The following is a 24,235-nucleotide window of genomic DNA, read 5'->3' on the forward strand; positions in this document are numbered from 1 at the left end:
AAATGCTCTCGATTCGAAAGCGTTCAGATTTTTTATCTCGGAGATGCTGCGTCGAGTATAATATTAATTTACGACTCGTACAGATATCGGAATATTGATAATTGTTTGTTCAGCGAAAAAGAATGTCAAATTACGTTTCTTTAACAAGTCATTTAAGAAACTGTACGTTCAAATGTACAAGTTGACAAGTGTGAAAATACATGATTCTTCTTTTTCTTTGTCGCCAACGAGAGAAATATGTAAAAAAGTATTTCTTACAGCAATGTCATTATATAGCAAATATATCGCGTAATGTCATTTCTTTTTTTTGTTCATCTCACACTTATAATTGCTAATGAGACAATTACAAACTATATATTAGCAACCATCAATTTGCTCAATATACACACATGTGTATTTTTTGCACGCGAATCATATCATACGCTTGACGTCTTCCTGTTGTTATATTCGTGCTTCGCGTCTTCCTGTTTTTTATTCATGCTTGACGTCTTCTCGAGGTTTTTAGAAAACTATAGGAGGAGAAACCGTGGAATTAAATTCCTACCACACAAAAGGAGCATTGCGTAAAGAGACAATAATAAGTACATACATACGTGGATGTTATATTGACGCGCAATTGTAAAACAATTTGTAATACACCTACGCTGTGCAAGTAATTTACGATCTTTAATAAAACTGCAAATCAATTATCTTTATATAAGAAATATAATACACATATGAAATGGCAATAATAAAATATATAAATTATATATAAGTGTAATCCTCTCGGTGCTTCTCTCACCATCTTCAATTAAATTAATTGACCGATTATTCCGTAAGAATTGATACCAATCGCGTCGCTCGATTGGTCAAAATCGAATCGGTCACGGTTGACGCTTGAAAACTGGCCCTAAGGTTCTCTTCACAATCCACGGTTTTTTGACTCTCTACTTTATTTTGATGCAAAATGTCTAAGTTTTTTTTTTGTTTTCAGATAATATATCTACATGTATACGGCAATAAAACTTTTTTGTAATTTCTGATCATCATTATATATATTATATTTTTTTTTTTTTATGGTCGCGTACACGAGGGAACTCGAAAGTTTCCGAATCGTGACCAATAGAAACTCCGCACGTGTTGAAAAGCGGCTTTAGAGCATGTTAAATGTCGCACGGGGCTCTGGGCGACCATTTTTGTAGAAATAGCCGTTTCCCACTTCACTTTACGGAGACTTTCGTATTGTGAATCAACATCGTGTAAATAGTACAATTTATTTTGCAACAAGATCCGGTCGAATGGTCAATCCGTATCCGATGAACAACGCGAAACGTGCGCGCTTCAACATGTGACAAGCCCAGCTCGCGGATCATCTCGCACGAGAGGAATGCGCGAAGGGAGGAGCGAAGATACGTCGAGTCGATAATAATAAAAAGTTCGGTGCTCCGAAACCTCTATTGTCAATTACAAAATAAGTAACGTTGTATTTTTTAAAAACTGAATCTCACAATAAGATCGAAGATCTATCGTAACGCGTACGTGTGCATGTGTGTATGCGTGCATGTCTGCTGTTCCTCTGGTTGTTACGTTTCTTTTACTATGCAAGAGCCTAACACCGAGTTCACTTTCATTTATTCTTTTTCTCTCGCTCCTTCTATCGGTTGTGCGCCTCGTAATATATTAATTGATAATTGAACGAAGAAGAAGAAGAGTTTGTGTACACACGTCATTTCACTCTTGTGAATTGTAATCGGAGCAACGTGTGCAACAATGGCTGCAACGTTCGATCAGTATGACAAGTCAAGGTGTGTATGACAAATTTTTCGCGTGTTTTAATTGATGACTGATCGATTAGACATGCAATTGGAATTTATTATATATTTAATGTATATTTAATGCACATATAATGTATATTAGATTATATGTATGTGGTAAAGAAAACAAAACAAACTATAAAAAAATAAAATTAAGTTAACTGAAATGTTTTAAACATAATATATATTTTATACATGTAAATGATGTATTTACTATAAATTTTTGATGTTTTTTTACTTTATACATAAAACACCTGTAAACACATAAATGCATATATCGTCACAAATCCAGTTTTTGATCAGTATCCAATTTTTGATCAGTTGTTAAAAAAGTATTATAGTAAGCTTTTAGTCATAAAAATTAGTCCGAAAGGAGGTATATAGATGATCGCAATAATTAATTGTTATGCCAAAAATTTTTTCGGACTAATTTTTATGACCGAAATCTTACTATGATACTTTTTTAACAACTGATCAAAAATTGGATACTGATCAAAAACTGGGTTCGTGACGGTAATATTGATGATAAAATTTAAGTTTTTATTCATGTGTTTACATAATTTTAAAATAAGATAAATTATATTTTTTTTTGTAAGTAATGTTATAATATAAAACATGTAGTTTGATATGAAAAAAAATTTAATTGGTGCATTCAGGAAATAATATTCACTTATGTGATTCTTTTTTAGCTGGTATTTTGGTGCTATGTCACGACAAGATGCTTCCGATTTGTTAATGGGTGAAAAAGAAGGTGGAGTATTTCTAGTACGAGACAGCACCTCCATACATGGTGACTTTGTGCTATGTGTAAGGGAAGACAGTAAAGTTAGTCATTACATTATTAACAAAATTCAACAAGGAGATCAAATTCGATATCGCATTGGAGATCAGATGTTTCCTGACATTCCCAGTCTTCTGGCTTTCTACAAACTGCACTATTTAGATACCACACCTTTAATTAGACCTGCTCCAAAGAAAACACAAAGAGTAATCGCCAAGTATGATTTTGAAGGCAATGATTCCGAGGATTTACCCTTCAGGAAAGGTATAATCAATTTTTTGTTGATATTTGTTTTTTTTTTTTTTTATTGCCGATATCTGTGTATGTGTACAAAGTTATATTTTATAAAGTTTATAAAAATAATTTTACCTTAGATTATTAATATAACAAAGTGATTATAATACGTAGGTGATATTCTAACTGTAATATCGAAAGATGAGGAACAGTGGTGGACAGCTAGAAATAGTCTCGGCCAAACTGGCTCAATACCGGTTCCGTATGTTCAAAAGTACGACGAGGACAGCCATATAATAGAAAATAATTCACGGCCTGAGAGTGGAGGTAGTTCGAGCTCCAATTCAAATTCAGGACACATGTCACAAGTACCTCATGTAGAAATGTCGGGACAAGCAACCGTAACACGAAGATCAAACATTCAGAGAACACTACCAGCTTTCGCAAAAGTGAAACAAGCCAGGGTGCCGAATGCGTATGATAAAACTGCATTAAAATTAGAAGTAGGTGACATGATAAAAGTGACAAAGACTAATATTAATGGTCAATGGGAAGGTGAATTACATGGCAAGGTTGGCCACTTCCCATTTACGCATGTAGAATTCGTAGATAATGAGACTAATGAAGACAATCAAGAGATTTAACAGAAATTCTCCGAATGTGAGGCACCGCATATGTGACAAAAAGAAAAAGGAGGACTTCTATGTTATCAAAATGCTAAATTACTGATAACATCTATTATATGTACCATTGCGTAGATATGTTTAATTTTAATTTTGAACAATTATTTACAAGAAATTGGCTTTTTGATGATGAGAGAGAGAAAAAGTAAGGCTATAAAGATCTCACATGCTGCTAATAGTGTACGAAGTAAGAAAGATGTTAGATTGGTAGTACTATTATTGGCATTTTAATGGCATTATTATTAATAGTATTAAAAACTTTTATATAATTCACATTACATATATTATAGATTACCTAGTATAAAAACTGAAACGTTTGGTTTATAATGATTTAACGATTAAAATTTAAATAATTCATCATGCAGTATTGGCAGCTCGAAAATTCTTAATAGCCTCTTATTCATTCCAAATGTATTTATAATGGATTGCCGCATGTCACATACATACGAACCCCACGTTTTTTTTGTGCAATATGAGGTGTTTAACGATTTGTATTGTAATCTCCCTTCAGCATGTTGCTATTTTGTGCTGCAATTCCAGACAAAATCGTGAGACTTGTAAAAGTCGTTCTACGTTGATCATAAGCGTTTCAATGACTTTATGCTAGGTTTCTGCGAATAATTCCTATCATAATATCTTGATTACTTTCATCCATAATTTTGATAATTTCATAAGATTTTAATAATTTTCAACAAATTAATTCTATCAATGGGATAATCTGTCAAATTATTTCTATGTGCGTATTTTTATTTTCTTATTTGTAAATATCTTACAATTTTTTGAAAATCTTAAAGCTGTCTGTAAAGTTATAGTTTGTGAACGCAATTAGTTTGATTGCAGCATTTTAGTTTACATGTTACCGAATAATCTATAAGAATATATACATTGCTAATTGCCCAAAGCATACAAGCATAATTTTATAAAGTTATATATATAAACTTGCGTACGTGTGAAGATGTAACAAAACTATGTATTAGAAAGAATGAGAATAAATGAGAGAGTGACAGAATGAATGAATGAATGAGAGAGGAGGGACGGGAGGAGAGAGAAAGAAAAAAAGATATGTCTGACACTACTAATAAAAGTAAAAGTGAGGTTTTAATACAATAGTAAACATAACAATTTCCGAAAAGGGTACAGTATTTATATAGGATTATTCCTCTCCCTCCTTTATTTTACTATTACAAATTTTACGTATATGAGTATACATACCTCTAGAACTTTGATTTCAAACGTATAGAACTTTCATGCACTAGTTTTACATTCACCTGTAAATTCATATTGTTCAAAGCTTTGTTTGATGGTTCAACACGAAGTTTCATTTGCAGCGAACCATGATAGATTTGTTGATTTTACAGAATATTATTTTATTAATTAAAGATAAGTTATATATCACACACATTTCTATTTATGAATATTACGAAAAAAAGGCATGCTTTTTGAAATATTTTGTTACTAAATGTTAACAGTTACGTTCTCCGGAGAAAATGAAAAAAAAAAGATATGTTCCGCGCTAAATAGTCTTCTTAAATCTTCTAGTCAAAAACACAGCGACTATGATAAAAAATGTATTGTGTGTATATACTCGCTCATTATTCCTGAATATTGTTGTTAATACAATTTTGAAGACATTTGAAATAGTAAAATTATGAAATAGTAAAATTATATTAATGCAGTTTTATTGTGCAGACTATAACGCATTTTGGTCTCTCATGGTACATATAATATCTGTCAGCAGTAGATTGTGCAACATTAATGAAGTTGTGTTAGACATTTGTATTTATAAATGATAATATAATGATAGAACATTTTATGATGGAACATTTTATAGTAATCGGAAAATATTTTAATAGTAGATATTTTGAATAAACGCTTGAATTACGTTTGTAATAAAATTTTTTATTGAGAAACAATTTAATCCAACTGTCAAGAAATCTGCTATTACAATATTTTCTGATTAAAAGTGTATAATAGTACGTACTATGCATATATTGTGTGTAGTATATACTTTATATTAAAGAAAAAGAGGCAAGCCAATATTATTAATTGTATATTCATTATTTTATTTTTTCATATAATATATACATATATATATATGTAAAATTTTAAATCACTGTGTGTGTATGATGTTTAACATTCAATGATTTGATCGTCCTATTTCTATCGCACGTAACACACCAGTTACGTAACTGTTTCATAAGTTTCACAAAATTTACATGCGATATTTACATACTAGTAAATAGAAAATATTTCATATCAATAAACTTTGCAACTCTAGACAAAATTCTCTTCCGCTTAATCCTTAAACAAAGATAAAACAAAATGACCTAATTTGTATGTAATTTTTTACAACGTCTGGAAATTCAGTGTGTAAAATAAGGCAAGCTGAATAACACAAAACAGGCAGTTTTTTTTGGCAGCATTATTATGTAAGGAAAAAGTGATTTATATAAAATATAAGAAAATACGTGCCATTTTATACATGCTTTATCTTTAATTATTAATATTCCGCAATAACATGGTGCTTAAGTGAATTTTCAGCGTAAGAGAGTAATAACTATACAAATGTTTTAAATGTTGTGCATATACGCGTACGTATGCGTATAAAAGAACAAACAATAGTTATGTGTACATTAATTCGAAGAAAATATCTGATACATATTTACAATAAAGTCATAGAGTAAATAATAATTTGTATATTGCTTTTACCATTAATAATGCATAGGTTATTAAAGCGTCACAGTGTATAACATATAAAAAAAAAAACCTTAAAATATGATACCGATATAACAATGTATATTTTTCTAAGCGTACGCACACATGTATTTGAATTTTTCTCTGAGATATATAGCGAAGTACATATATAATTTCATAAAAATAAAAATACAATACGCGGTAAGAGAGAATTGTAATCATTTAGATAAAAAATATATTTATGTTATAATATATATATTTATAATAGTTTGTAATGCAATGTAACATTCAATGTTATACATAGCATTTAATAATAAATGATTATATATATATACATACATACATACATACAGGATGAAGTTGGTTGTGAAAACTACAAGATTAATAATGCACTTTACAACAGCTTTTTTATTTTATACTATGTAAATATAAGTTGAAAAAAAGAATGTAACAGAATATACTGTAACTTCAACAGATGACCATGTTATCGTGCTAACTGTGTAATTAACGCTGCACACATTTCGAAAAATTCCATCGTATGATGGCCGGTGGCTTGCGGTGGCGGTAGTGCTGGATCTGAAAAAAATACGTTTTTCGCATTAAAATTTTGTTTATGTGGTTGAAAAAATTATATATCGGAAACTTGAGTCTGAATTAATAAATTTACCGCGTCCAATGTCATCCTCTTCATTCGACAAAGATTTGAAATCTAATAAATAACTCTTATAATCAACTTGATACAATTGTAGCGACATTTTGCTGTATCTATCGGTTAATGTGTTTTTATGTCGTACTCTAACACTATATGCGTTTATGATCTTCCATTCCTGCAAAAGAGAAACACGAACACAATTTGTGTCACGTACAAAACTTAACGGTTTGCTGTAACAGAGCAAAGTATGCCTAGTATGAGCGATCTTACAAAGTCAAGCGCTTTCATGGCACGATAAACTTCATTCATAATGTCGTTCGGTTTTGATTGTGATCTTATTCCTAAATGCCATTTCGCTCTTTTCACGGGTGTACCGCGACTGCCTTGCGTCTGTGCAGGCGCGTTACTGCCTTGTGAACCTTGACGTTCGCGGTATGCTGCAACATTGTCATTATGTGCATAATTATTGCCAGAGAGAGAGATAAAGAAAAAGAGAGCTAAGATATTTTTTTATTTAACAACCTCTACAAGATTTATCTTTATGAAATCAAAAATAGTAATAACAGAAGTTCGCATCTGTTCAATTTTTTAACATACGTGCGATCCTCTCCGGATGCGGTCTCAACGGGCTGCTGTTACTATCGTTCGGGCTGAACGCTACAGGCGGAGGACTCGATGCCACGTAAAAGTCTTTTAATTCCGCTTTAGCCGCTTCGTCAGCGATCCTCTTATTGTCTATAATCAAATGATAAGCAATCGCCAGTTGGTCGTGCGGATCACCGCCCAACAGCGCAGAGTGCACTTCCGGCTCTTTGACGTTGAACTTCTCGCACACTTCGTTGACAGCATCTATATCAATAACGGATGAGTCTTGCTCCACTGGTGACGGAAATAAGTATGATGGCAAATCTTTCTGAAACCACTCGTGTTTTCTAGAAAAATTGAAAAATATATGTATTACATTGTAACAAAGCAAAGTGCCCATAATCACTTATTCCATGTGTGTTATTTAATATACTTGATATCTTCTATAGTTGCCCTCTTCATTGGGTCGACTTGTAACATATGGCATAAGAGACTAACAACACTCTTATTCAAATAGTCTGGTATAGGAAAAACACCAGCTAGAATCAAAGATGATTATAAGTTTGTTGTTGCTTGTTTTAGAAGAAAATCCGTTCGCGTATTGTCGGTTGATCTTTCTTAAAAAAAAAAAAAAATAAAGTAACTCTTACATTTAATTTTGCGGAAGAGCGTAGGAACATGTTCGTCATCGAATGGTAAAGTGCCACAAAGTAAGGCGTACAATATAACACCGCATGACCAAATATCTACTTCCGGGCCGGCATACAATTTGCCGGATATCACTTCTGGTGCGGCATAGTTTGGTGACCCACAGGAAGTTCGCAAAAATTCACCATCCATCATCATATTTGATAAACCTGCATTTGTAGAATATATTTTATTATCTGTATGTATAGAATAAAAGTGTTGTATGCCAAATATTGCATTCAAGTCTACATACCGAAATCCGCAATCTTTACATGAAGATTGTGATCTAACAGAAGATTTTCCGGTTTCAAGTCACGATGGACTATCATATGGCGATGGCAATAATCAACACCTGATATGATCTGTTGGAAAAATCGTCGCGCTTCATACTCCTTAAGCTTGCCATGTTTGACGATATAATCAAACAACTCCCCGCCTGACACATATTCCATTATCATGAATATGTCTGTAGGGGTACTTATAACTTGATATCTGTATGCAATATAGAAATATATAATATGTATATATAAAACACTAAAAAAGAGAAGAATTTGTGTGTGATTAGATTCATATTTACAATTTGATAATATGAGGGTGTCTGAAAAGTTTCAGATTCTGTATTTCCCTGCGAATTTTCCCAACAACATCTAGGCTTTTGATTTTTTGCCGATTTAAGATTTTTACAGCAACTTTGTGCTTTGTCAAAACATGTTCTCCGACTGTGAATATAAATATGTTACAAAATATATTACAAAATACACTACAGAAATAGTATGTGACAACACACATCTTTATATCGTTTAATATAAGTTATATTTACACGCATGAATTTTATACGTACTTTTTACTTTCCCAAATGTACCTACTCCTAAAGTTTGGCCTAATGTATAATGGCCTATTTTAACAATAGGTTGTAATTGATTACTTGACACCTTCTCCGACATTTTTAATCCACTGCTGTCTAAATCACAATAAAAACCTTGTTGAACAGTATGTCACATTCTTAAACTAATATGTCAGAACTGTCAAATCACGAGTTAAAAAAAATACATTGAAAATTTTAAATTAACAAATAAAACTTAAAACAGATTTCAAAATACAAATTTTAGCTCAAGATGTGCTTATTGTCAAGAATTGTTACAAAATGTCTGCATCCAGCAAACGAATATATGTAATTTCACTGCGTAATTTCACTGCGTAATTTCACTGCGTAATTTTGCTTCGACACTGCTTTTATCAACGTTGTAGATACACGTCAGATCAAAACTATGCAAGAAAAATTCTTTATTGTTGTATGTAATCTAATTAAGTTTTTATTTGAAACAATAATCACATTTTTATTTAAACAATATTGACTGTACTGTAATACTCTATTTATCGTATTCCACCAATTTACTTACTCATGTACTTACATACAATGGTTCCGCAAAAGTAAATCTTCTCACATTAAGCCTCGCGATTAAGTAATGACAAGTGCACAAAATTAACATAAAATTTCTGATTACTATAAAATATACGTAGTGCCAAAAGTGCGAATATAATTGCAATCACCTGACACTATTTACATACTTAGAAATGGAGTCCAAGTCACGCTACACACGCTTCGAAGCATCACTGGCACAGTACTGGCAGCTGCTGGCAGCTGCGAGTATTTTGTTCCAAAATACACATGTGTTACATGACTCACATGTGTGTAAGAAGCATTTTTAAATCGCGGCGGAGACCAGCAGAGATTACAGAGATTTATAAAAATGGTTCCGGTAATTTTACTTTTTATTATACATGTTTGTGACATTTAATCATACCAGAATTAACTCGAATATATACAAGAATATATTAATATGTTCACTCGAAACCTATATCTCACATCATGTTGTTTATTTATATATTTCAGTATTGGTGTTTACGTATTTTTTCAGATATGCGACACGTTGCGAATTCTTCATTTACCTCCGCAAATTTCGAACGATCGGCGCGATGTGTTGTTACAAAAATACGGTGCAATAAAAACCAAAACAATACGACTGTCGAACAAATACACCGCGACCTTTGCCAAGTTCTCATCTCCGCAATTAGCAGCAGAAGCATTGTTGCGTTTACATCAGTTGAATGTCAGAGGACAATATCTGACAGTCGAATATGCTCACAAGTCTATTGAACAATTTTCGGAACAAGACGTTCAGCATGAAGTGTCAAAGAGCAAGGATGATACAAACGAGGAAACTGCCAGTAAAGCTCACATACAAGCATTCATGCGGAAGTTGAACAATTGGACTATGAATTATGACTTCAGTCAATTACCTCCTCCGAATATAAAATATAAGTATCCACCACCGACAAAAACTACATTAATAAGAATAGCTATCATGCTAATAGAGGAACCAGTTTTTTACACACAGGTATAAATTGTTTTATACTTTTTAATTATTATAACACACTCAGTTATGCAATTTTGGTAATGGTATATTACAGCTGTGATGTGTTTATTATGTAGGTGCTGCATTTAATGAATAAAATGAATTTGCCCCCTCCTTTTGAAGAATTAGAAACAGAATTTCCCACGTTGAGGGACATTTATAACATGGAGAAGTACAAAGACATCCTTGGTAATAATATTTTAATGAATAAAGACGAAAGTATCATATTCACAAAATTAATTATAGTAGTAGTTTTGTCTTGTATCAAAGTTTATATTTCAAATAGATCAACATAGGATTGTTTTTGTCTAGGAGATGTGAAGAAAGAAGAGGAAGAGGAAGAGGAGTCCGAATTAGAATCAGATGGGGAAGATAATGCGAGACCTTTGGAAATCATTCCTGTTAAACGAAAACGGCCGCAGTCCGCAAAACGAATGAAGATTCCCAAGTTTGTAAACCCCGCCAAAAACATTACAAGTACTTCATCCACGCAAAAAGTACTGAAACCAGAAGAAATGTTCGAGCCTGTTGAACGTGGCGAGACTAAGAATCTCAGAATCGAATTAAAAACTCTGGATACATCGTCATTAGAAATCGCATCTGCTAATCAAGATAATACCGTAACGATAGAAGGTGGATTTGGTTTAATATTTCCGACTAACAAAACTGATGACGCGAAAGATAGCACAGATGATGTAGAAACGCAGAAAAATAAGTTTATAACTTCCGAGGAATTAGCAGCTAACAGAATTTCTGCTCATGATCAACGAATACTCCCCGTGTTCAAGAATTATCATCCAGGCAAACCATCCAATCGCCTTTACATAAAAAATCTTGCGAAACAAGTGGAAATCAATGATCTTCACTATATTTATCAACGATATGTTATCGTAGGATTGAAAGATGTTGAGAATGAGTAAGTATTTTTTTGTTTGAAGTAAAGTTTTATCTCGTAAAGTATGTATTTCTCATTGGTATTAACGTTGCAGATATGATGTAAGACTTTTGCAAGAAGGAAGAATGAAAGGCCAAGCCTTTATTACTTTACAAAATATTGTTCAAGCTCAAATGGCCCTCGAAGAAACAAACGGATATATATTGAAAGATAAGCCTATGGTAGTACAATTTGCCAAAGCTGTTAAAAGTTGATACTGATGCGTAGATAGAGTGATTCCTGCTTTGTGAAGTAAGTTTATTGCTATTGCTATGTATAATTTAATTAATTTAAATTGTAATTTTTATCGGTATATTACACAAATGTTTTAACAAATATGATGTTGTTGTTTTTTACACATCTTAGAGAACTAAAAGAGAATTTTGTTAATTAAATAAATTCGAACATAAGTGCGGAAGTATCCACGAAGCTTTAAGGAAAAATTATACTTGTCGAAGTTTGGGAACTTATACGAAAATATCAAGGTATAAAACTATTTTAAATATTATATTAATATAATTTATTGAAGAATCATAACAACTAATCTATTTTCTATATTTCATTTCAAACAACAATAATATTTAGAACAAACATGACTTTGTGCACGACTAAATCTCGTGCCGTGTTTAAGTATGGCTTCACCTATGATGCTAATAAAGCGTCCAGCGCTTTTGTCACTTCAGCGAATATCTCCTCTACGTTTCCTTCCGCGTTAATCTGAAATAATTTAGTAAACAAATTGTTTTTATTTTTGAAAAATGTGTAATAATCGCAAAATACACATCGAGGACACTCACTCTAACAACTTTGTCTTTGTACTGTTCGACGATCTCGTTGTTTTTCGAATTGAATATTTCGATCCTTTTTTTGATTGTTTCCTCATTATCATCCGCCCTTTGGGATACAGCGGCGCGTCCCAAAAGCCTCTTCTTCAGGGTCTCATTTGATACGTCGAAGAAGAGAATTAAGTCGCAAGGACAAACCTGCGCAACAACATAAAAAAGTTCAAAACAGAAGAAGATACAGAAGATGAGAGCAAAAGATGGACAAGATGTTACGTTTTGCTCAAAGAGAATGCCCTGTTCCTTTTCACGAGGATATCCGTCGATGAGAAATCCAGTTTCTGTAGTTTTTTCCTCGCGCGCTTTGTTCATCTTTTCCTTTATAAGTTCCAGCACGACGTCCTAGTGAAACCATATCATCTTCATGCTGAGAAAAACGAGATCTCGTTCGCGTAAAACACGCGATATCTTTTATATATACTTTGTTTCCTCGCACAACATTTTTTTTTCGCGGCATTTTAAGAACGATATAAACATTAAAATTATATATTGTATGTTGTACGACATAATTACATACTGTTGGCACGAATAATCCTTTGGACATTAGTTCTTGAAGTGATGCACCTCTTTCGCTACCGCTTGCGACTTCCGCTCGCAGCAGATCGCCACTGCTCAAGTGAAGAAATCCATATTTCTCGATCATGCGATCACATTGCGTCCCCTTACCACAACCCGGTCCGCCGATCACCCAGATTGTTTTCATTTTTTCCGCTTAATTTCTTTCTTTTAGCGGCGCTCTCTAAGATTAGAAATGGCGCCTTTTAAATCTTGCAAAGGACGTACAGAGAGATCATTCTCTTCACATACAACGAATAAAACATTTATATAAATTTTTCAACACAAGTATTTATTTCTATAAATTTTTGAATATACTTTTATTTGTTATTTGAAATAAATACACTCGAAGAAAAAGAGACTAGATTTTGTGACAATTATAATTAAACTTGTCAAGGAAACTAACGCCCACGTTCGTCATTCATCGATTGAGTCAATCGGTCAATTAACTTAAAGTGTGTCAATCGCAATTGGTTGATTCGGCTAATTCGACCGATGCGATTGGCAATTTCGAATAATCGATCGATTACGTTAATTACGGAGACGTTAAGATTAACCCAAAATTATCTTCGATAGCTGTGAAACCTCGCGATGCATACGTCGAAAGAAAAATTTCGCGATGTCTCGAGGAAAAACTTGAGCAAACGATACCTAGCGTGTGTACAGCGATTGAATCATGAAAATCAAAAATTGAACATCGGATTATTCTTTTACTCAACGACGGTCACACATCACACGCGAGTTACGTCAAGTTGCGTTTGGCGCTTGCGCTTTCGGAAAAGATAATCGATGTTGGCATAATTTTTCGTCACCTTGACTTTTCGTTACATTTTATATACAAAACACCACATTCACTGAGCCAGTGAATTGATTTTTGAGTGTTTTGTAGGTCAGATGGGTTTTTTTACAAACCGCCAAGAACTGAACTACGCATACAGACTCAGGGCCGGTTGGTTTCACCTTCCGATAAATCTCATTGTCAACTTACTCGACAAGTTATTGTCTATAAGATAGGAACCTGACGAGCGTATCTCCCACTGTTTTTTATTTCTACATATTTACGTTAGATACGACTTACACGGTACCGAGAGTGCCGTGTACTTTATTTTTTATTTTTTTGGTTTCTGGTCATTTACCAGATATATAAATTTTACCAACACGTGGAACAACGCAAATCAGAGTTTTAACCATTAGATAGATTACCCGATACTTTATCTGAAGGTGGAACAAGGCGGTCCTTAAGGCGGCGAGTTCAAAAATACTTCAGACCTAGGTCAGTATGTCTAGTCTGTTGATTTTATATTTTTAAGATTGTCTCTCAAGTTGATCTTAAGATGAATTCCTGACGATCTCAAATATAAGATCTCCGATTGTGAATGTCCGTTCGTTGCCACACTTTTGAAATGGAACAGTCAAATTTGACGTCACATTGGAAAATAAAAAGAACGCTTTAGTGTACACTTTTCTTCACGAAGTTCAGTCCTAGGATATGAAAAAAGAACAAATCTAATGATTAAGTTGAATTAAAAAAACTCTTTCGATGAAAATGAGAGTGTAGTTTTGATATAACACACATGCGCGCGCGCACAAACACACACGCACACATACAGTTTATAAAATCTTTAACAAACCCCTACATACATACATTGATTGACGATTAACTTATGGATACTATAAGCACAGTATACAAAAGTACAAAAACAACTAAACATAATTGGGTTGATCTGCTCGTATTCTGGGAGCTTGTTGTGAGGAGGTGGCGGTATATTACACAATATTGGCTAGATATATATAAATGTAGCAAAGCCTAAAAATAAACTCTCAGCAAAATATTGTATGACTACGTTTAAACGTACTGGTAAAAAGTTTTTAACCGTTTTAATAAAAAAACCGTTTTAGTACAAAACCGAACTTAGATGTTCGTTTACAGGACACCTAAGTCTGGTTTTTACTAAAACGTTTTTAATAACATCAGTACAAGGAACGTTTACGGGACATCTAAGTGCAGTTTTGTACTAAAGACATCTAAAACGGTTTTTACTAAAACGGTTTTATCAGTACATGTAAACGTAGTCTATGTCTCTTATCTAGACTACTGTATATTACATACAATCTGCCGCGGGAGGCATAATTTATAGATAAAGTTTAACATGTTTTAATATTTACAAGCTTTATTGTTTTTTTCATGTACAGAATGTAATTGTACTTAAGAAATACATAAGAATTTCCTTTTATATATTACATGTTATGTTGTATATATATTATATATATATATAACTGTTATTGTTTATTATGAGCTAAAAATCATCTTATTCTTAAAATATTTTACCTTTGTACATATCAATTATCAAAACTAAAAACGGAAATCAAATATATTCTTCTTAATCTATACAAAAAAAAAATTGTAAATGCCAATTAGTAAAGTAATATAAGCGTGTGCATATGTGTTAATAAATGTTATAAAAAATTCACTATTTCTTTAATTATAGATACATTATGTATAATAAAATAAGGTTTTTCTAAAGTGGATTCTTCTTTGCTAAATACTTCGTAAAGAGTTACATTAGATGTGTTATAACTTCCCCATCACATATATTTTTATCCACACTAATGTCCATGTTACTTTCTCTTTCCCGTGTGTTAAAATAGAAAAAGATATATCTAAAAAGTAAGCTTAGACTTAAGGCCGTACAAAATTGTCTTAAAGCAAGACCCGTAAACTGTATTTTTTATATGTATATTTACAAAAATTTTTTGTAAAACAAAGCTAGTCTACAGAGGCAATTGGTTTTAAGAATCAGTGTAAGGGAAACTTGAAAAAGATATTTTTATTCATTAAAAAAGAGTAGAATCCGCTTAAATCTTAGATAAGTTAATTTTTGGAAAACTCAGTTCTGCAGTAGTTACAAGAAAAGAAGAATGCATTAAGAGCAAACTTACAAGTATTCCTTTTTTCAAATATTAATTTTAATATTTACTTTGTCTTAATAATTTTAACTTTGGATTTTCCAAGTTTCTTGGAGCGCGCTCGAATCATGTGAGACATGAGTGTGTATATTGTAGGCAGGAATAATATGAGTAAATAAAGTCTCATAAAAGTAGGGAAGTGAAGAGCAAAGTTATAAGTATTTGGTAAGGAAATAGTGAATTTTTGAGTTTCCTCAAAGTATGGTATGTTCCGCATTATTATAATACCCTCGCACATAAAACCCAAGGGATACAGTGGTATCCATATTGTATATCGTAACCATGTCAAAAAAGCTATTTCAATGTTTAACAATCTCATAATGTAATATGGATATCTGACCACTTCTATCGTACTCCATACAACAAACAAGTAAAAAACAACCGGTTTAACTTGCATACGAGATTCAGCGTCGATCATACAAAACAATATGAAAGCTCTACCTCCCACCTGTAGAAAAGACAAAAGTGTGCTAGTTTTTGTGTATCCAAATAGAGGATGCATTACCTCCAAGAATTGTAAAAGTTGTATAAACTTAAATATGTTTCCAACTGCTGCATATGTTTCTTTCATGAAATCTGGAACAAACATTTTATATTGACAAAATGTTTTTCTAAATAGTTTTAAGAAAACCAATGTTAGAAAAATTTTAAAGAATCTCTAAAAACAAATCTAAAAAAAATTATTATATCATACACTTGTGAACATATATATATACCTTTTCCATCTCTTGAATATCGTATACTCATTACAGCAAGCACATAAATAAAGCCAACAAACTGACAGAGATTATATATAACAAGATATACTTTTGCAAAGTCCTCTGTAAAAAACAAAAATGTTTTTTAAACAATATATATTGACTATTTTATAAAGTATATACTTACCTCTTCTATAACCAAATTCTTCTTTGTGAAGTTTATCATACATATCGGGATAATCATCATGAATATCACGTCTTTCTTCCTCATTATCATCCACATCTTCGCTTTGCCATTTATCAAAATCAATCTTAAGCCAGGAAGGCTTTTGTGGTTGACTTATTAATCTTGGCCACCAGCTATTACATTTCTTTTTCAAGATAAAATCTACTTGTCGATCAATTACCTTATAATAGCTATCCTACAATGTAAACATTACATATAGTTTTATCAAGTTTGATCAATTATATACAGACATGAAGAAAAATGACTTGTTATTACATCTGGTTCAATAGACGAATAAAAACTCAGATTGAAGTTGTAATTGTTCAGACCTCTAGCTCCCTGTCCATAAGCTGCAACTTGCAATGTTGTTTCTTTTAAATTAACATTGAGATCCTGTAATGTAAGCACATATATTATAAATGTAATTTACATCAATATTTTATAACAAAAAAAAATACACACGTATTCATATAATCTATAAAATTTAAAATATAAGTTTTATAAACTGAGATATATTAAGAAAAGAACTTTAATATTCATACCTTTACATCAGTTAGATCTACTTTCAGTGAAATTTGATTTTCTGTTTGGGCCCAGTATACAAATGGTGTAAGTGTGTTGGACATTTTCTCATAACGCGATTGAACCGAGTTTTATTGGTTACTGCGTTTTTTTTTTTCCTAGAAATCTTATCTTATCTTGGAAAAAACAAAAACGTTTTAAGCTTGTCACTTGTATTATATCCATATATTACCGAGCAAATAAAAATGCATTACACACACAGAAATCAGAAATTCACTGTCAGCACTATCTACCCAATTCCGATATTTGTAATAGATTCAGTAACTGCCGTTACTGAAAATCTATAGTACATATGTATAATATGTAAATAACAAATTATTCACTTTAGTTTTTAAATATTGACAAAAACCATTGCACGTGAAAAAATTGCAGCCGTAAACAATTCAATTACGGATCATTGGATGTGTTTGACCGAGGTTAGCGCTACGTAGCGCTACGTAGCGGCTTCATGTAGCAGTTGCAACTGCTGCGTTACTTCTGCTGAAGTATTATATACAGGGTGTCCCAGAATTGCCGTACAATCTCTCGTAGGCAGGTAGAAGAAGTAAAACTGAGTCGAAAAGTCCTGAACCATTTTTTTCTATTATTTATAATAAAGGAGTAATTATTGAGTAAATCAGGCCAATCANACATTTAAACTTTGTGATATTGCTCAGAAAATATCTAACTTTACTTTCAATATCTATCAGCAGATTCGGTAGCCTGCACTAGTGCGCACTGAATGCGACTTTTTCAATGAAACTTCCAAAAAAAGTTTCATTAAAAAAGTCGCACTCAATGCGTACTATTAGTACAGGCTATCGAATTTGCTGTATAAGTATACCTATACTGGCACGCACGTGCGACGGTTTAAATATGGCGGTACCTCCCACCACTCGTTCTTTAGTTCACTACTTCCGGTGACCTAGCCCAGGCGGCGCTGAAAACAGCGTTCCCCTTCTCACAAGAGGCGAGTTTGAACCCCCTGCACGAGAAGCTGTGTTGTTTACCGAAGAGTTATGTGTGTAGTTTGAAAATTTTGTTTGAATAAATGGCAATGCGAATTTCTAAAAATGATTAATGCCGAGGTGTTAGAACTGGACGTATGGAAAGGTGACTGGGGCCTACCGTCAGTTGATGTAGAATGTTTGCAAGTTTTGGTAAGTATCAGAAGCAGGTTATAGCACCATCATGAGCCGGTTTCATCATCTCCGATTAACTTAATCGGCCGATTATTCCATTGGAATTGACCAATCGCATTAGTTGTTTAGCGAAATTAATCAAAATTGATCACAATCACAATTGACATTAATCGATTATAATAACTTTCAAGTTGTAAAGGACTCTGCTTTAATTACTTAGATTTTAATTGCTTTCGCATGCTTAATGATCAATTGTCAATAATAAGCATTAAATTTTCTAATATGGTATATTATTTATAGGCATATGCAAAATTCAGTGGAATACCTTTAAAAGTAAATCTAACAAGTAATCCATTTAGAACACCAAATGGTCGATTACCCTTACTTAGGGCTGGTCTAAAATCTTTGGATACAGTTAAAGATATATTCCCATTTTTTAGAACAAAACATAGTTCTGATTACATGTTAACAAATAAACAATGTGCAGATGTTATGGCTTTTGATGCTCTGCTTAAGGAAAAGTTGTATCCAGCCTTCCAATTTATATGGTATGACACACAAGAGATATAGATATGTAGACAGAAATAAGATATGCATTTGTGTCCAAGTCTGTAGTTTTTCAAAAATAATTTTACCTGTGAAAAGTGTAGTTTGTTATAATTTGAAAGTTTATGATTTCAGCACAACTTTCATTGATTTCATAATTATAATAAATATAAATCTTCTATATTGTTGTTTTCAGGTGGATAGATAAAAAGAATCTTGATGAGTTAGTTCGGCCATGGTATTGTAAAGCACTGCCATTTCCATTTAATTTCTATTATCCTAGAAAGTTTGAGCAACGAGCTCAAACCTTGATACAAAGTTTATATCCTATGGAAGACAATATCAGCGTTATTGAAAATGAGGTATGTAATAATCTTTGAAGATTGTTAGAGCTTGAAAAAAAGCATATGTTTGTGTGTGTATTTGTACACCTCTGAAAATGTTGTGACTCTGTAAGAAAAATTATATAATAACAGATATACTCAGAAGCACAAAAATGTCTGACATTATTATCTACAAGACTTGGAGATAAAGATTTCTTTTGCGGACAACAACCCAATACAATAGATGCTATCGTATACTCATATCTAGCACCATTGCTCAAGGCTCCGTTGCCGAATCCAATTTTGCAAAATTATCTGAAAGCTTGTACAAATCTAGTGAAATATGTATCACGTATATCACAGAGATACTTCGAAAAGGAATATCAAGCTTATGAGAAATTAAAAGCAGAAAAAAACACTGACAAATTGAAAAAAGACTCCGATAGTGAATTCCCAAATAAAAGAAGAAATCAAATTCTTGCTGCAATTTTTGCTACACTGGCAATGACAGGATATGCGTTATCTACTGGTATTGTAGAGGTAAGTTTTGTTTGTATTTAAAAAAACGTATAATATAAAAAACATACACATGCGACATATAATACGTCTTGTATGTCTAAATAGCGTTACACTCCGTTTGTTTAAATATATAAATATTTAAAAATTTTAATGCAATAATTAAAATTATTTTTTATATGAAACTTTTTTGATAAGTCAGAATTTTATTTGTATGAAAGAAATATTAAAAAAAAATTGTCTTTATATTATAATATGGCTGGATCTCTGTTTTGTTACTTTTTTTAATTGGATTCTTGGCTGAGGTGTCTTCTTGTAAGAGTTTTATTTCTTAAATTTAAATCTATAGGATGATAAAAAGATGTCTATATATGAGATATAAACCAAACATCCTGTATAAATTTTCGAATTTTATAAGTTGTTCAAGTTATACTTTAGTATTTCGTATCTACGGTTCTTACTGGCCGTGTTATTTCTCGATAATGTAAATAGATTGTTCTGAAGACAAATACGATGTTGACATTAAAGCTACACGTAGATTTATTTGTAGGTGCTAATATATTTAGTAAGAAGCAGAAAATTTATTAAGATTCCTAAGAAGAAAAGAAAACGTAAGTATTGGACGATGTTATACCTTTTCCTGAACTTAAAAGATCAGTTTTTGTTACATAATAAGTGTATCAATTTTGCTTCATTGCTATAAAATATATTTTTAAATATTCTATACGTATGTTTAAAGTTATGTGTTCATATATATGAATATCTTTTTGTTCAGTCTGTGTGTTTAACAAAAAGTAAAGGAATTTTATTCATATAAATATAAATAAATATACAAAGATCTTTATTTTTATTATTATATTTAACATTAGATATAGAATTTTATATTTGTAAAAATATTCTAAGATTTTTTACTAGAGAGATCCTCTTGAAAATACTTTCGGTATAATAAGCTTACTTACTAGTGTGTGTAAAAATATATATAGGTCGAATTAAACAGTTAGTGCGCGTCATCTCCTCGCTTTTGAAGAATAACTTAAAACTAATTTAAAAAAGTAATAATACCACGTTTGTTAAAGGTATCAGTGAACGATGACGAAATCCCGGATGAGCCAATGGATTATATATTGAACGATGACGATGAATAAAAAGGAGAGATGTTCACGTGGAAAAACTTTGGAATATAAAATTAATAAAAGAGATTATTTCCGGTTCTAAGCATTAGATTTATAACTTGTGTGCAAAATTCTGGCGTATACACAATATATTTTCGCGGTTTAGAGAAAACTCAAGACAAAGAATGAGATATATTACACAAGATACGTAAAAACATGTAAATATAGCAATATATATTCAATAAAATATTTTTTGGGAATATAATGATCAATATTATTATTTGAGAATATGCCGTATGTGTATATGTGTATATTATTTATTTCGCTTGATCCTCTTTACATACTTTTTTCTATTGCGATAGTAGATTTTTTTTTAATGAACAAAAAACGTTCGAATCTTCCTTTTTTAGCAAATTGAACATATTTTATTGTGCAATATCTATTGACAGTATTGATATGTAATAAGGCTGATTTTTTTTTTTTATACAAGAACCTAAAAAAATAAGAATTATATTAAATTAGAATTAAATCTAATTCAATAGATAAGATAAACCCCGATGAGCCAAAAGTCCAGAATGATGATGGAATAAAACAATGATTTATATGTAGTGTACATTGGACGTTTCGATCAGTGTATTTGTGATCATCCTCAGCAACTAAATTGACGAATTCAAATCAAAAAACAAAATCATTTGTTTTTCAATTACGATGTAAGACGGTCATGTTTGTTTCTGTCTCTTTGTGTGTCTTTTTCCAGTTTTTCCAGTTTTTAATCCTGAAATTAAGAACTTTCGAGGCATCGACATCTTACTTTAGTTCGTATGTCACTGTCATCGATATGTTTACTCTCGCTGCCGTTTGCTGACTCACTTTGACGGCTACAGATTTGAATTCGTCAATTTAGTTGCTGAGAATGATCACAAATACACTGATCGAAACATCCAATATACTACATATAAATCATTGTTTTATTCCATCACCATCCTGGACTTTTGGCTCATCTGGGGTTTATCTTATCTATTTATTTATTTACTGAGCTATATTTACAACTTTGTAAATCTAATTCACAATATATGAATAAAAACTTAGCAATAGAGCCAACGCAGTTCTTGCACATAATATGTGTCGTTTATTAAAGAAAATGTAAATATTTTGTCAGTATTTTTTTTTTTTTTTAAATTAAAAAAAAAATTGTTAACGGCCGTGATTTGACACAGCGGAACCGTTTTTTACTCTGTTTATTTAATAAGATTTTTTTTGATTTATAATGATAGCTCTAGAATAGTCCCATCAAATAAAAAAAGTATAACAAAGAAACTTTAAACAGTTGCATTCTGTTAAATGTGTCCGATGTTGTTTTTTGAGTTGTCGTTAATATTTGAATTCATATTTTTAATAGATGCACGTACTCTTCCAAAAATACTAGACGTTGATTGGCTGCCGCGTGACTCACACGTTATTCCCTAGACTTTCGTTCTGTGAGCGGCAGTCTTTGATCTTGGCGCTGGTCTAGAGATTTTGCTCCGGTAAGGTAAGCGACTTGCATTTTTCGCGGTAACGTGCAAGACCGCGTCGAAACGAGCGCGCAAGCATCATCGTTTGTAACGTGGAAGCTTCTTTTTCGGAATCGGAGGTTTGCAGAATTCGTGAGGAAATATATATATTACTCTTTGGACGCGGTGTTAACACACTCCAGGTAAGTTTTAAAATTAGAGTAAAACGTTTTTCGAGCGCAGCATGAGAACGATGTCAATCACGACAAGCATCATGTATAAACGCTTCGTTACTACCGCTTCGTTGACGCCATTTTGAACCAATTTGTTAAGAAAAGTCGGCGGTCAATCTCGTAGAAATTAACGCGTTTGTGAAATACTTGTCTTATGTCACGAGACGCGTCGATTTGTATTGTTTGCCCGGACAAATTCACTTTACGAGACTTGCAAATTGCGGATATTGAACTTCAACACATCCCACAAGCTTCTCCGAAGTTGCCCCTTTTCCCGCAAGTTTGTGTGTTGTGTATTTATATTTCTACACATGCATGTATAAGGTTAACAATAATCTTTTTTATTTATACTTTGTATCTGAACTATTTTGAGTTATCGGATGTCAATTATGCTTGTGATTATATATGATTATCTGAAAAAAGTTGTATCTCATGATACGGAGATCAGCAATCAGTCTTTTGGTTTGGAATGTACTATACACATTTTCTCTCACTAGTGGTTGGTCCATGTGCCAGTCAGAGTTATTGTATTTGTTTGCAGTATAAGCCACAATGAGCAAAGTTAAAGACTCACCCCCAACGGATAATGAAACTGAAGAAGAATTCAGTGTAGAAAAAGTTTTAGATAGAAGAGTTGTAAAGGGAAAGGTATATATATATACATTCATATTTGTTTGCATAATTTTACTTTATCAAGATTTTTTATTCTAAATAGATGTAATTTTTATTTAAAGGTGGAATATTTCTTAAAATGGAAGGGATATTCAAATGATGAAAATACTTGGGAACCAGAAGAAAATCTTGATTGTCCAGATTTGATTGCTCAATTTGAAGAGCAACGAAAAAAGAAAGAAGCTGCAGCTGCTGCAAAACGTCATGAAGAAAAAGAACAAAAAAAACGAAAAAGCACAAGCACACCCACACCTACACCAAATAAGAAAAAGGCTGTATCAGAGGAAAAGAAGGCGGAAGGTAAAGGAGGGAAGCATCGAAAATTTTTTAAATATTTTTAATTTGATTCTCTTGATATGCAGACTTTTTAATTCCTTTCTTTTTACTTCAAAAGTTGAAATAAGATAAGTATATTATAAAGTTACTTGCAAATATATTTTAATGTATGTATATTTTATTTACAGGATTTGATAGAAATTTAGATCCCGAACGTATTATTGGTGCTACTGATTCCAGTGGCGAGTTAATGTTTTTAATGAAGTGGAAGGGAACAGATGATGCTGATTTGGTACCTGCTCGTCTTGCTAATGAGAAATGTCCACAAATCGTTATTAAGTTTTATGAAGAACGATTGACGTGGCATAGCCCTGCTCATGATGAAGAGAATTCTACAAAAGCTGACCCGGAGTAGCGTTCACCTTTCTGATATAAATATATCGCGCGTTTTAAGATGTGTCGCATTTAGTGACAAAAACAGATATAAACTCTCCAATTTACACTTACCTACAGTTATTTCACTTTACAAATCGTATTCACAGTGTTTTTTACAAATTGAAAAAGGTTATATAAACAAACTAGTAAAATCTCAAATATCAAAAGATCAAGCTGG

At 32.1% G+C, this 24,235-nt stretch overlaps 7 protein-coding genes across 19 annotated transcripts; 4 read left to right on the forward strand and 3 right to left on the reverse strand.

Annotated features, from left to right (window-relative positions):
• The first annotated feature begins 1,133 nt into the window (after positions 1–1,133).
• On the forward strand, positions 1,134–6,257 carry LOC109855779 (adapter molecule Crk). Its single transcript, XM_020430361.1, has 3 exons — positions 1,134–1,784; positions 2,483–2,838; positions 2,983–6,257. The coding sequence occupies exons 1-3, from the start codon at positions 1,750–1,752 to the stop codon at positions 3,450–3,452; spliced, it is 861 nt and encodes a 286-aa protein (XP_020285950.1). The 5' UTR covers positions 1,134–1,749; the 3' UTR covers positions 3,453–6,257.
• An 89-nt stretch (positions 6,258–6,346) lies between these two features.
• LOC109855776 (5'-AMP-activated protein kinase catalytic subunit alpha-2) lies at positions 6,347–9,736 on the reverse strand. Of its 5 annotated transcripts, none has more exons than XM_020430351.1 (10): positions 9,679–9,736; positions 8,951–9,070; positions 8,687–8,828; positions 8,363–8,601; positions 8,073–8,279; positions 7,856–7,961; positions 7,435–7,769; positions 7,108–7,274; positions 6,853–7,012; positions 6,347–6,761 (listed from the first exon to the last, which is right to left on the reverse strand). In XM_020430351.1, the coding sequence occupies exons 1-10, from the start codon at positions 9,719–9,721 to the stop codon at positions 6,670–6,672; spliced, it is 1,611 nt and encodes a 536-aa protein (XP_020285940.1). In that variant the 5' UTR covers positions 9,722–9,736; the 3' UTR covers positions 6,347–6,669. The 5 variants fall into 5 exon arrangements, with proteins under 5 accessions (XP_020285940.1, XP_020285941.1, XP_020285942.1 ...); XM_020430352.1 differs by lacking the exon at positions 9,679–9,736 and adding an exon at positions 9,251–9,335; XM_020430353.1 differs by lacking the exon at positions 9,679–9,736 and adding an exon at positions 9,510–9,670 and having other exon boundaries at positions 6,348–6,761.
• Positions 9,737–9,761: 25 nt separating this feature from the next.
• Positions 9,762–12,129, forward strand: LOC109855777 (RNA-binding protein 40). Of its 3 annotated transcripts, none has more exons than XM_020430357.1 (7): positions 9,762–9,869; positions 10,029–10,508; positions 10,604–10,718; positions 10,836–11,442; positions 11,516–11,712; positions 11,827–11,945; positions 12,046–12,129. In XM_020430357.1, exons 1-5 carry the CDS (start codon positions 9,861–9,863, stop codon positions 11,673–11,675), a joined length of 1,371 nt encoding a protein of 456 aa, XP_020285946.1. In that variant the 5' UTR covers positions 9,762–9,860; the 3' UTR covers positions 11,676–11,712; positions 11,827–11,945; positions 12,046–12,129. The 3 variants fall into 3 exon arrangements, with proteins under 3 accessions (XP_020285946.1, XP_020285947.1, XP_020285948.1); XM_020430358.1 differs by having other exon boundaries at positions 10,604–10,715; positions 10,839–11,442; XM_020430359.1 differs by having other exon boundaries at positions 10,604–10,715; positions 10,842–11,442.
• LOC109855780 (adenylate kinase isoenzyme 1) lies at positions 11,973–14,586 on the reverse strand. Of its 5 annotated transcripts, none has more exons than XM_020430362.1 (5): positions 14,503–14,586; positions 12,820–13,041; positions 12,519–12,644; positions 12,258–12,443; positions 11,973–12,177 (listed from the first exon to the last, which is right to left on the reverse strand). In XM_020430362.1, exons 2-5 carry the CDS (start codon positions 13,003–13,005, stop codon positions 12,103–12,105), a joined length of 573 nt encoding a protein of 190 aa, XP_020285951.1. In that variant the 5' UTR covers positions 13,006–13,041; positions 14,503–14,586; the 3' UTR covers positions 11,973–12,102. The 5 variants fall into 5 exon arrangements, with proteins under 5 accessions (XP_020285951.1, XP_020285953.1, XP_020285952.1 ...); XM_020430364.1 differs by having other exon boundaries at positions 14,499–14,585; XM_020430363.1 differs by lacking the exon at positions 14,503–14,586 and adding an exon at positions 14,127–14,214.
• A 1,225-nt stretch (positions 14,587–15,811) lies between these two features.
• On the reverse strand, positions 15,812–17,787 carry LOC109855778 (very-long-chain (3R)-3-hydroxyacyl-CoA dehydratase). The gene is made up of 5 exons (XM_020430360.1): positions 17,291–17,787; positions 17,025–17,141; positions 16,710–16,944; positions 16,541–16,645; positions 15,812–16,400 (listed from the first exon to the last, which is right to left on the reverse strand). Exons 1-5 carry the CDS (start codon positions 17,372–17,374, stop codon positions 15,832–15,834), a joined length of 1,110 nt encoding a protein of 369 aa, XP_020285949.1. The 5' UTR covers positions 17,375–17,787; the 3' UTR covers positions 15,812–15,831.
• A 334-nt stretch (positions 17,788–18,121) lies between these two features.
• Positions 18,122–21,202, forward strand: LOC109855750 (metaxin-1). Of its 2 annotated transcripts, XM_020430312.1 has the most exons (6): positions 18,122–18,469; positions 18,752–18,999; positions 19,194–19,359; positions 19,474–19,860; positions 20,387–20,447; positions 20,913–21,202. In XM_020430312.1, the coding sequence occupies exons 1-6, from the start codon at positions 18,383–18,385 to the stop codon at positions 20,927–20,929; spliced, it is 966 nt and encodes a 321-aa protein (XP_020285901.1). In that variant the 5' UTR covers positions 18,122–18,382; the 3' UTR covers positions 20,930–21,202. The 2 variants fall into 2 exon arrangements, with proteins under 2 accessions (XP_020285901.1, XP_020285902.1); XM_020430313.1 differs by lacking the exon at positions 20,387–20,447 and having other exon boundaries at positions 18,123–18,469.
• Positions 21,203–22,491: 1,289 nt separating this feature from the next.
• LOC109855748 (chromobox protein homolog 1-like) lies at positions 22,492–24,226 on the forward strand. Of its 2 annotated transcripts, none has more exons than XM_020430308.1 (4): positions 22,492–22,644; positions 23,216–23,322; positions 23,409–23,655; positions 23,811–24,226. In XM_020430308.1, exons 2-4 carry the CDS (start codon positions 23,227–23,229, stop codon positions 24,035–24,037), a joined length of 570 nt encoding a protein of 189 aa, XP_020285897.1. In that variant the 5' UTR covers positions 22,492–22,644; positions 23,216–23,226; the 3' UTR covers positions 24,038–24,226. The 2 variants fall into 2 exon arrangements, with proteins under 2 accessions (XP_020285897.1, XP_020285899.1); XM_020430310.1 differs by having other exon boundaries at positions 23,409–23,646.
• Positions 24,227–24,235: the final 9 nt, after the last annotated feature.

Source organism: Pseudomyrmex gracilis, unplaced genomic scaffold (genome assembly GCF_002006095.1).
Source record: "Pseudomyrmex gracilis isolate BER0280 unplaced genomic scaffold, ASM200609v1 scaffold_98, whole genome shotgun sequence".
NCBI lineage: Eukaryota > Metazoa > Arthropoda > Insecta > Hymenoptera > Formicidae > Pseudomyrmex > Pseudomyrmex gracilis.

Excerpts from the sequence above, each read along its gene's own strand:
- LOC109855776 (XM_020430351.1), bottom strand. The coding sequence starts at position 9,721 with ATGCTTCGAAGCGTGTGTAGCGTGACTTGGACTCCATTTCTAA. Across the intron at positions 7,013-7,107 it reads CCATGAAAGCGCTTGACTTT|GAATGGAAGATCATAAACGC; the intron begins GTAAGATCGCTC and ends TCTCTTTTGCAG. Across the intron at positions 6,762-6,852 it reads AGAGGATGACATTGGACGCG|ATCCAGCACTACCGCCACCG; the intron begins GTAAATTTATTA and ends TATTTTTTTCAG.
- LOC109855750 (XM_020430312.1), top strand. The coding sequence starts at position 18,383 with ATGATTAATGCCGAGGTGTTAGAACTGGACGTATGGAAAGGTGACTGG. Across the intron at positions 18,470-18,751 it reads TAGAATGTTTGCAAGTTTTG|GCATATGCAAAATTCAGTGG; the intron begins GTAAGTATCAGA and ends TATTATTTATAG. Across the intron at positions 19,861-20,386 it reads TATCTACTGGTATTGTAGAG|GTGCTAATATATTTAGTAAG; the intron begins GTAAGTTTTGTT and ends ATTTATTTGTAG.
- LOC109855780 (XM_020430362.1), bottom strand. The coding sequence starts at position 13,005 with ATGAAAACAATCTGGGTGATCGGCGGACCGGGTTGTGGTAAGGGGACG. Across the intron at positions 12,645-12,819 it reads AAGGATTATTCGTGCCAACA|GACGTCGTGCTGGAACTTAT; the intron begins GTATGTAATTAT and ends TGGTTTCACTAG. Across the intron at positions 12,178-12,257 it reads ACAAAGACAAAGTTGTTAGA|ATTAACGCGGAAGGAAACGT; the intron begins GTGAGTGTCCTC and ends AAATTATTTCAG.
- LOC109855777 (XM_020430357.1), top strand. Across the intron at positions 10,509-10,603 it reads AACCAGTTTTTTACACACAG|GTGCTGCATTTAATGAATAA; the intron begins GTATAAATTGTT and ends TTTATTATGTAG. Across the intron at positions 11,443-11,515 it reads TTGAAAGATGTTGAGAATGA|ATATGATGTAAGACTTTTGC; the intron begins GTAAGTATTTTT and ends TTAACGTTGCAG.
- LOC109855748 (XM_020430308.1), top strand. The coding sequence starts at position 23,227 with ATGAGCAAAGTTAAAGACTCACCCCCAACGGATAATGAAACTGAAGAA. Across the intron at positions 23,323-23,408 it reads GAAGAGTTGTAAAGGGAAAG|GTGGAATATTTCTTAAAATG; the intron begins GTATATATATAT and ends TTTTATTTAAAG. Across the intron at positions 23,656-23,810 it reads GAAGGCGGAAGGTAAAGGAG|GATTTGATAGAAATTTAGAT; the intron begins GGAAGCATCGAA and ends TTTTATTTACAG.
- LOC109855779 (XM_020430361.1), top strand. The coding sequence starts at position 1,750 with ATGGCTGCAACGTTCGATCAGTATGACAAGTCAAG. Across the intron at positions 1,785-2,482 it reads GATCAGTATGACAAGTCAAG|CTGGTATTTTGGTGCTATGT; the intron begins GTGTGTATGACA and ends ATTCTTTTTTAG. Across the intron at positions 2,839-2,982 it reads GGATTTACCCTTCAGGAAAG|GTGATATTCTAACTGTAATA; the intron begins GTATAATCAATT and ends TATAATACGTAG.
- LOC109855778 (XM_020430360.1), bottom strand. The coding sequence starts at position 17,374 with ATGTCCAACACACTTACACCATTTGTATACTGGGCCCAAACAGAAAAT. Across the intron at positions 16,945-17,024 it reads ATTCGTCTATTGAACCAGAT|GATAGCTATTATAAGGTAAT; the intron begins GTAATAACAAGT and ends TTTACATTGTAG. Across the intron at positions 16,401-16,540 it reads ATATTCAAGAGATGGAAAAG|ATTTCATGAAAGAAACATAT; the intron begins GTATATATATAT and ends TGTTTGTTCCAG.